General features: G+C 53.7%; 1 protein-coding gene across 1 annotated transcript; it reads right to left on the reverse strand.

The window, feature by feature from the left end:
• Positions 1-265: 265 nt before the first annotated feature.
• Positions 266-8,092, reverse strand: CHRNB2 (cholinergic receptor nicotinic beta 2 subunit). The gene is made up of 6 exons (XM_010364687.2): positions 8,029-8,092; positions 6,530-6,675; positions 6,301-6,345; positions 5,770-5,879; positions 3,974-4,946; positions 266-483 (listed from the first exon to the last, which is right to left on the reverse strand). The coding sequence occupies exons 1-6, from the start codon at positions 8,090-8,092 to the stop codon at positions 313-315; spliced, it is 1,509 nt and encodes a 502-aa protein (XP_010362989.1). The 3' UTR covers positions 266-312.
• Between the last annotated feature and the right edge of the window lie 1,717 nt (positions 8,093-9,809).

Genomic DNA, 9,809 nt, shown 5'->3' on the forward strand with positions numbered 1-9,809 from the left:
TCCTCAAGGTAGATGGCTCTGCCATCCCTGTCTTCCACTTCTCAGCAGCCTTGCTCCCCCATCAACACTATTGTCTGGGCTGGTACAAGAGGAGGAGAGCAGCCAAAACAGAAAGCAGCTGGTCCAGCCTCCAGGTTGGAGCTGCTGTGTGTGGATGGAGGTGTGAGGGAGGAGGGGCTCCAGATGAAGCAAAAGGATGGATCTGTGGGGGCGGCACCCCTCTTCTTGATAGCTCACTCGTCCATCCTCCACCCAACACTACTGTGCAGCAGAGGGTGGCGGGGTGAAGGAGCATCGAGAAGAGGAAGGGCCTCACTTGGAGCTGGGGGCTGAGTGGTCTGAGTGGAGGAAGGTGGTGGTGGTGTAGTTCTGGAAGAGAGGCTGCAGGAACATGCCAATGGTGCCAAAGACACAAACAAAGACAAAGATCCAGAGGAAGAGGCGGTCGATCACCATGGCGACGTACTTCCAGTCCTCCCTTACCTGGATGAAGGAGACGGAGGAGGCCCAGGTCACATGATGCAGGATGGGAGGCAAACATGTATAAACAGGTCCCACCACGCAGACACACACAGCACTCCTCTCCTGCCGTGATCCCAGAATGACCTTGCTGAAGCATGGCTCTGATCTTAGTAAAAGCCTCCCGTGGCCCCACTGCCTTCAGGGCCCATGCAAACTCCCAAGTCTGGAATCAAGACCCACCCATGACAAATACGAGCCTATCTCCTCCTTCTCCCACCCCATAACATAGCCCTACCAAACCCCAGTGTGTCTTCCCAGGTCTCTGTGTCTTTGGGTTTCTTTTATGTCTGGAAATCCCGAGCTCCCTTTCTCTACCTGGTATACTCCTACATATCCTTCAAAGCCCAAATCAAACATCACCTCTGAAGGCTGCCTTGACCCCCAGATCATCATGAACTATTGGCTACTCTGGGTTCCCTCTGCACTGTGTACATGTCTCCATCACAGTATATTTACTGTACTGTATTGTTTCAATTTGCATGCCTGTCTCCCTACTAAGCTACAAGTCCCCAAACAACAAGGACCCCGATTCATCTTTGTCATCTCAGCATCTGGAACACAGAGTGTTGAGTAAATGGCTGATGCTTTAGTGAGTAAATGGCTGTCTCAGCCGGCCTGGCTCCTTTTATGATCACACAATGAGCCCCATCCAACCACACCACAGTCCCCAGAGGGTGAGGACCAGGTCCCAGATGTGAACAAATCAGTCAAAAAGGTAATCCTGTCTGTGGGTTTGAGAGCCAGTCACAAGGCTTGCACAAAGGGCCAGCGTCTCCTCAGAGCTGCTCCATTCCTGCCTGAGTCTGGGCCTTTGTGCACGTGTTCATCTGGAGCCCGGCCAGCTCAGGGTGGGGAGACAGCCACTGAACATCTTTATTTAGTCAGCAGCTGAAGAACTCATTCGCGTAGCAACTGTGCCTGTTATATACCTGGCACCATGCTACACACTGGGGATGCAAACGAACAACAGAAACACATCCAGTGGTTTCCAGTCTACTGAGGGAGGCGGAGCAAAAATAAGCACAAATTTAAAAATTCCACACTGGCAAACAAAGGACTGAGATAAAGAAGAGGAGAACGTATCATTTGGAGTGTGGTCTGGGAATGCCTTTTTGAGGAGGTGAGATTTAAACCAAGGTCTGATGAGTGAGAGAGAACCAGCTGCATGAGGAAAAAGTTGAATAAAGAAACAATTAGACAAACCCAAACGCAGGGACATTCAGCCCGCCTGGACCCTTTACAAATGTTTATGCCATGAAAGACAAAGGTGAGGAACTGTTCCAGATTTCCAGAAGTTGATGACCGAACCTGGGTTATGCAAGAGAGTGTCCCTGTTAGGAGAGACACACTAAATTATTTGGGATAAAGGGTCACAGTGTCTACAATTTACTCTCAAATAGTAGAGTGAAAGTTAATAATTGTAATAATTTTTTAAAGGAAAAAAACAGGGCATCTCAGGCAGAGGGGCCGATGCATGCAAAGGTCCTGAGGCCACAAAAGAGCTTGGTTTGCTTAAGATAAGCCAGGCCGGGCGCAGTGGCTCATGCCTGTAATCCCTCCACTTTGGGAGGCTGAGGCAGGTGGATCACCTGAGGTCAGGGGTTTGAGACCAGCCTGACCAACATGGTAAAACCCGTCTCTACTAAAAATACAAAAAAATTAGCTGGGTGTGGTGGCGGGAACCTGTAATCCCAGCTACTCTGGAGGCTGAGGCAGGAGAATCGCTTGAACCCAGGAGACAGAGGTTGCAGTGAGCCGAGGTCATACGATTGCACTCCAGCCTGGGCAATAAAAGCAAAACTTTGTATCAATAAAATAAATAAATAAATATATAAATAAAAGATAAGTCAGTGACCAGTGACCTGGGCAAGGAGGGAAAGGCATGAGCTGAGAGGGAGACATTGTTTGGATGCAGGAGCACAGGAGCTGAAACAGGGAGACTATTAGGAGACTCTTGCCCTAGACCAGGCAAGAGCTGATGATGTCCTAGAACCAGGGTGTTAGCATGGAGATGCTGAAAAGTGGATGAAGCCGAGAATTACTTTGGGGTTGTGACAGGACAAGACTTCTGATGACTTGGACAGAGAGGGAGGTGAGAAAGGACAGGGTCAAGGATCACTCCGAGTTTTCAGTCTGAGCCATTGAGTGAATGGTGATGCCATGTACTAAAGACTGGTGGAGGAGCAAGTTGGTGGTTAGGATGTAGACCAAATACTCAGTTTTGAGCATGTTGAGTTTGAGGTGCCTGTGAAGCATCCAAGTAGGTCACCGCATCCTCCGCACCTAGCTCAATAAATGCACAATACATGCGTGACTGCAGCAGGAGAGGTGGAGGCGGTAACCGCAGCCTGCTGAGTCCCTGAATCCCAGCATCTCCACTTGGCCTCAGCTGGCTCTAAGGTTCCCACCCCGTCTCCTCTAGTGTTTGCCTCCCTCTTCTTCCATCAAGATTGTAAAGATGCTCCCTGGCCCAAGCTTCAGCTCCAACCCATCTCCTGCTGTCCAGGGAAACAGATCTCTGAGGCCCACACTGCAGTGCCCTTCCTCATCCCCCAGCCAAAATGGCAGCTGGCCCAGAGGAAACCTGGCCACTCACTATGGCAACAGCTGAGTCTCAGCCTGGAACCAGCCAGGTAGCCAGAGACTGACCACAAGGTGGGTCTGGCCCCTGCCCAAAGTGCGGGGGGCGAGGGTGGATGTCAGCCTATCATATCTCCCCTCAACTCTTGATTCAGTCTCAAGGAAGCTCTCAGGGAACCCTGTAGAAGAAGCCAAAAACCGGGTGTGCAGAAAGCCCGGGGAAGGGGCCACGAGCCCTCTCCTTCACCCACCCCAATCTCCATAAATATTTCAGGAGGCCATCCCCTGGGACTCAGAAGAGCAGGGCTATTGATTTGGGACTCCATCCTCTCCGCCACAAGCAGGCTCCTGGAATCTCTAACCCTGCCACCAACGCCACCCCTCCCCCAACACACACAATTCCTACTGTCCTCAATTTTACCCCCTCCTGCCCTGGGGTGCACAGAGGACTCATCTCCACTGGTGCTAAGAACTGCAGGTTAACAACTTGGATGTGGGCATGCAAGCAGCAGGGAGGTACTCTCGGGGTCACGGCCACAGGCTGGCTGCCAACCCTAAAGGGCCTCCTCATGTTTCAGGCCTCCCTACCCATATAACGATGCCCAGCTCAGGCATTTTGCCCTGGGTGCTAGCCCTCAGGAAGCAGCAAGGTCATCCTCCACCAACCCCAATTTAGGCCGCACCATCTCCCGGAAGCCAACCCAGAAGGGCCCTAGCCAACGCCCAGACCTGCAACACAGGCCTGACTCACATTTCTGTCTCCTACACTCCTACTAGGTCTGCATGTCTACAGAACGCCGCTGCTTTCCAGACACCCGGGCCCTGGCAGACCCCGTATCTCACGCCTGGGGTCCCAGCCTGCGGCACTCACGCTCTGGTCGTCGTCCTCGCTCCGCATGTGGTCTGCGATGAAGCGCACGCCGTCCACCGCCTCCCGGAGGCCACAGCCACACGGCTCCCCTGAGCGCCCCGGGCCCGCCACCGGTGCAGACTCAGCCCCGAAGGCCCCAGCCAAGCCCTGCACGGATGCGCGGTTGACGAAGCACGTGCAGGAGTCGGCCCCAGTGGCTTCGCGGAAGAGGAGGGCTCCGGCGCCCTCGCGCTCACGCTGACGTCGCCGCAGGCGCAGGCGCTGGCGGGCGCAATGGTGGCGTGGCTGCTGCATGAAGAGCAGCGCGGGCAGCTTCTCCAGGAAGACAACCTTCACCCAGGGCGCCATGGTGTGCGTGGTGGGCGAGCGGTGGTGCACGTTGAGCACACACACGCTGGTGACGATGGAGAAGGTGACAAGCACCATGGTGAACATGAGGTACTTGCCGACGAGCGGCACGTCGAGGGAGGTGGGAGGCACGATCTTGGAGATGAGCAGCAGGAAGACCGTGAGCGCCAGCAGCACTGAGATGCACAACGTCATCTTCTCGCCGCAGTCGGATGGCAGGTAGAAGACAAGGATGGCTAGTGAGGTGATGAGCACACAGGGGATGATGAGGTTGATGGTGTAGAAGAGCGGCTTGCGGCGAATGATGAAGTCATACGTGATGTCCACGTACGTGGAGTCGTCGGGGTTCTCGTTGCGCCGGCCCGGCAGCGCCACGATGTCCCACTCACCACTAGGTGTGAAGTCGTCCAGGCTGGCCACGTCACTCTTCAGCACCAGGTCGATCTCCGTGCGGTCGTAGGTCCACGAACGGAACTTCATGGTGCAGTTCTGCTGGTCAAATGGGAAGTGCTTTACTTCAATCTTGCATGCGCTCTTGTAGATGGCAGGTGGCAACCAGAAGATGCTGCCGTCATAGGAGACCACGGCATTGGAATAGAAGGAGACCTCGTACATGCCGTCAGCACTGCCAAAGGAAGGGCACAGTCAGCCCTGGCCTAAGCGTTCCTTCCTCCCTACCCATCAACCCAGCCCCTAGTTGGAGGAGAGCAAAACCAGAGGGAGACATGGGGAGGGGACACCTAGGTCTGAGAGTAACCATCCAGGAGTATAGAGAGATGGAGCAGGAATTGAGCAAGAAGAGGATGTGGGAGGGGGTGGTTAGTAACTAGAAGAAGTGTCCTGGTCAGAAGGCCTGTGTAATACCTCGCAGGTAGAAAGGAGTGGTGGGTGGAGGGAGGGGACACGTCTGCTACTTGTCACATATTGTATAAGCTGGTTGATCTTCATGAGGGTAGAGAAGTTGGGGGAGCCAGGAGGCCAGTGTGAGGAGCCCCAAGCAATGGAAGGGGACAGGGCATGGTCCCATCAGTTGAGGAAGGTGGCTTTGTACCTTAGAGATGAGATGGATTATTGCAGGAGACAGGATAGAACCTGGAGGAGAAACTGGGACATTAAAGTTCTTTGATCCTTCCCAGGCTTCCAGGAAAGCCTGTTCCTGAATCAGTTGAGGCACTGGGGGCTGTCAATACTTGTTTGTATCCCCACCACATCATCAAATACATACTGGGAGTCCTAACTGGCTGGGAGTGGGCTGGTCACTGCCCAGGTCACCTTGGCTGTCCACACTGTACCTCACTGGTCTGGGTCTGTCTGTCTAGGTAGTGACTGCATATCTATTATAAGTCCCTCCCCTCCCACAGCATAAGTTAATTTCTCTTATCTTCCCCATAACCCCTTCCCTCCCTGAGCCCTCCAGTGGTCTCCCCCAACCTTCCCATTGCTCCTACTTGTTGTACAGGACCACATCTGGGAGCCAGATGTGTTTGGAAGGGAGCCGAACTTTCTTCATATTGTCAAACTCTTCAGGTTTCCAGGTGAGGCGATAATCTTCCCACTCCTGGGAAATGAGAGAAGGAGGCAGTACCAACTTCTGCCCTGGGAGGGGCTCAAGGTTAAGGAAATGAACTAGAGGGGGCCCATATGGCTTGAGGGAGCTTTTAAAAGCCAGCCTCTTCCCCACAGTGACTTCTCTGCCCATCAAGTGTAGCTCATACGGTACTGTCTTATTTAATTTGCACAGCTAGGCCAAAGTACAGTATTAGAATCTACATTTACAAATGAGAAGATGAATCTTGGAGAGTTTAATATGTTTAAAGTCACAAAGCTGGTGAGTGCCACAATTTAAATCCAATTATTTAGGACTCCAAACTCTATACCTTTCTGCCTCTTTTGAGAGATTAAGAAAGAAAAAAGCACATGGGGGAAAAGGAAGAGACAGAAGGCCAGGAGTGTGGGTAGAAGAGAGCACTTATGCTTACCTGGGTCAGCCAGACATTGGTGGTCATGATCTGCTCCCGCTCATGCTGCAGGGAGGAAGAGAGGCTGCCGAGAAGGCCCCTCAGCCTGTGGGCTCACTGCCACCACCCAGGGTCCCTCTCACACCTCCCCAAGCCTTGGAAACACCAGAGGAGGAAGCACACAAGCATTAACACATTTTGGCGGGGCTGACTTCAGTAGCTGGGCAGAGAGTCTGGGACCTCCACTCACCACACTGATGAGCTGGGCCAGTGATACCATGAGCTGTACTGTGACCAGCTCAGAGCCATTGGTGGCTGGGCGGATAAGCTTGTTGTAGCGGGAAGGATCCAGGAGATGCTCCACCAGCCGCTCCTCTGTGTCTGTACCCCACACGCCTGGGCAGGGGAAAGGCAGGAAGAAAGTAAGCAGGCAAGGAGAACCCATCCAACATCCCACCCTCCCCAGGCAAATGGGACAATCCAGGCCCAACCAGTATCTGCCTACATCCCTAAGGATACTGCAAAATGCTTAGATTACCCCCAGGGAGGCCCCAGATTAACTTCTTCGTAGAAAAGCCCCTCTCTGAGACCACTGACCAAGGAGTCCAGACAGCCCCACAGAGATGCCTTGAGACTAAGAACCCACTCTGCAAGGATTCGTGGAGACCAGCTCTTCCCCCAAAGTCTCAGAGGGCAGTTTGAGATTTCTGCTTCCGTGGTTTCCCCAGCAAATACCTATGACTCAAGGGAGGTTTTGCAGGGCGGTGAAAGGGAACAGTTATTTGTCCCAGTTATTTGTGTCCCACAGCACACACCCTTTCTCCTGCTGATTGAGAAGGAGAAAGCATATGTGTGTTGGGACACAAATAACTGTTTCCGTTCACCATTTACATGTGCAAATGGCATTATGTACCTCACATAATGACACGTGACTGTGGTCACGACGCCATCCTCCCCTCTCCCTAAAGGCACTGAGTTGGAGTGGAATAGCTGGGCTGCCTAAGCTGTGGGTCAGGCATATATCTAGCCCCAAGTTTCACACACACAGCAGCCCACCCCCAGAGGTGGCCTGTAGGTGTGGAAAGCTCATTCGGTTGTGCATTCCTTTTGTGCCTGCCCCTCCCCACAGTGCACCTCCCTCTGCAACTCTGCACGAACACACCCCTTCCCATCCCCTCAGAGAGTTCCTTCCTAGTCCTCAGCCTGGCAGAGCTTCTTCCCTTCCAAGTCTCCTGTTCCACCTACAATAGGGTTGAAAAGTCCGTTCCCTTCTCTCCCCTTCTCTGCCCCTGTGGGGTGACGAGAATCTGGAGCCCAATGTGGGGGATGGGAAACGATGGGGAGCCCAGGGAGGGGTGCTGGACCAGGTACCTTTCTTGAGATAATGTTTCACAAAAAGTCAGATGGCATCTTAGCGCCCTCAGAGCCGGCCCTCCTGCCACCCCAGAACACCTGGGGAGATCCCCTGCCTCCTTGCTCTCTGTGCCTGCATCACCCCTACCACCGCTGGCCAGGTTTCCATCTCTTTTTTGCTTCACTTACTCCTTCGAGTATTGTCTCCTTCCCAGTCCAGCCTCCCAGGTGCTCTCTGCAGTCCCGGGGTCTCTCCCCTAACCCCCAGCAGACTCCCCCACCTCTAGGGAATCCCTTCTTCCACCTTCCGGCCTAGCAGAGGTGAGTCAGAGCACGCCGAGTCTTGGGCCGTTGGCTGGGGTAGGAGAACCTGGCCAGTGCCCGTTTTTCCCTTACCTGAGCACAGCCGGAGGAGGCCGAAGCCAAGGAGCAGCGCCACGGGGCCGCAGCGCCGGGCCATGCCGCGGGCATAGCTCGCTACCTCGCCTACACCGGCTGGAGCGCGCCGCCGGAGGGAGGGCCGCGGGCGGGGCGCTGTCCGTGGTGCTGAAGCCGCGCCCGCCTGGAGCTGGGCCCAGGTGGTGCCGGGCGCCGCGGTGGTTCCTGGGGCTCAGGGAGCCAGCTGCGAGGAGAAACCAGCTTCTCGCCTATCCCGGCCTGAGCAGGCGGAGGCTTTTCCGGCTGCTCTTCCAGGCAATACAATTGGGACGGTGAGGGGGAGGAGTCTGCGCCCCGGAGGCGGAAACGCTGGTTCCCAGAAAAAAAAGGGGGGGTCCCTGGGTGGGATAGTGTTCGATTGGTTCTGCCCGGGTAGGGTGTACGTGAGGTAGAAGAAGGGCTGTCCCTCCACGGCACGGTGGAGTTCTGAAGTCCTAAAGTTGGGGCAGGACCTGGAGCGTGGTCGGAGAAGGGACGCGAGACACGCCGGGAAGCAGCAGCAGGAGTAAGACAAGTGGGTCAGGGCCTGCTTAGCACTGAGGGCCAGAGGGCCAGAACGAGGGTCGGGAGACAGGAGGAGTTTTCGGGGTTTTTGCCCTTCTTTTTTCTCTTACCAAACCCAAATGATCCTGCTCCCCAGGTAGGCTGAGGATACAGCAGAGAAAATGCGTTTAGGCCCTTAAAGAGATAGGGGGCTGTGGGTTTGCTATTTTTAAGAAAGCAAACAGCTTTGGAGTCTTGGAACAGCATCCCCTCACTTGTCGCCTTCTCTACTTCCCTGAAGTCCCTAAAAGGCTAAGCTTCCTGCCCACCCACTGAGGGTCTACCTGAGGAGGTCTAGACTTGCCTGCAAAGAAGGTAGCCTTGAGGGTAAGAGTGGAAAGACAAGTAGCCCCTATTCATCGGCCTTCCTCACCCCCTTCTCTTGACTCTAGCTGTTGGCTTCTGTGTGACTAGGGAGATCAGAGACCACTCACAGAGGCCTGACCAAGAGAGAAGCTAACACAAAGGAGACCAAGGATGAGAACCTGAACTCCTAGCCCCTCTTTTTCCTTCAGTGGGTTTGTTGTCACTTTCAACCAAAAGATTCCTGACTAACGCAGACTTATCATACAGTAAGGCTCTGTCCTGTTCTGTCCCTGCTTACTTCAACCTCATCTGGGTCACTCCACCCGCAGCTCCACATTCTAACTACTGGCAAGGTCTTCAGGATCCTTGAACATTTTATCCGTGCCATCCCCCACACTTCAGGGACTTAAATGCATAGCTCTCTTTGGCTTTGTTATAACCCATGTTCCCCCTAATCACCTTCTACTTAACTTTGAGCATTTGGCGGGAATGTCAGTTCCTCAAGGAAGCTGTGCTTGACCAAGAACTAGATCAGATACCTTGTTATATGTTTCCAGAGCATGTCCAATGAATAAATGAATCCACCTGAGGCAGTGGCTGCCTCTCTAGATTATGAATCAACACAGTGCCTGAGGGCTCAACAGGTAAGGAAAAGGGCTAGTACTGGACTGACACTTTTTAATGTGTAGGGAAAATTCCTCTCTAAAAGCTCAGCTAGGGGCCAGGAGAGGTGACTCAAGCCCATAATCTCAGCACTTTCTAAGGCTGAGGCAGAAGGATCACTTGAGCACAGGCATTTGAAACTAGCCTGGGCAACATAATGGGATCATGTGTGTACAAAAAGTTTAAAAATTAGTCGGGCATGATGGTGTGTGCCTATAGTCCCAGCT

Source organism: Rhinopithecus roxellana, chromosome 8 (assembly GCF_007565055.1).
Source record: "Rhinopithecus roxellana isolate Shanxi Qingling chromosome 8, ASM756505v1, whole genome shotgun sequence".
Taxonomy (NCBI): domain Eukaryota; kingdom Metazoa; phylum Chordata; class Mammalia; order Primates; family Cercopithecidae; genus Rhinopithecus; species Rhinopithecus roxellana.

Coding starts and splice junctions, on each gene's coding strand:
- CHRNB2 (XM_010364687.2), bottom strand. CDS start 8,092: ATGGCCCGGCGCTGCGGCCCCGTGGCGCTGCTCCTTGGCTTCGGCCTC. Junction 6,346..6,529: donor TGGCCCAGCTCATCAGTGTG/GTGAGTGGAGGT, acceptor TCCTCCCTGCAG/CATGAGCGGGAGCAGATCAT. Junction 4,947..5,769: donor GATGTGGTCCTGTACAACAA/GTAGGAGCAATG, acceptor TTCCTTTGGCAG/TGCTGACGGCATGTACGAGG.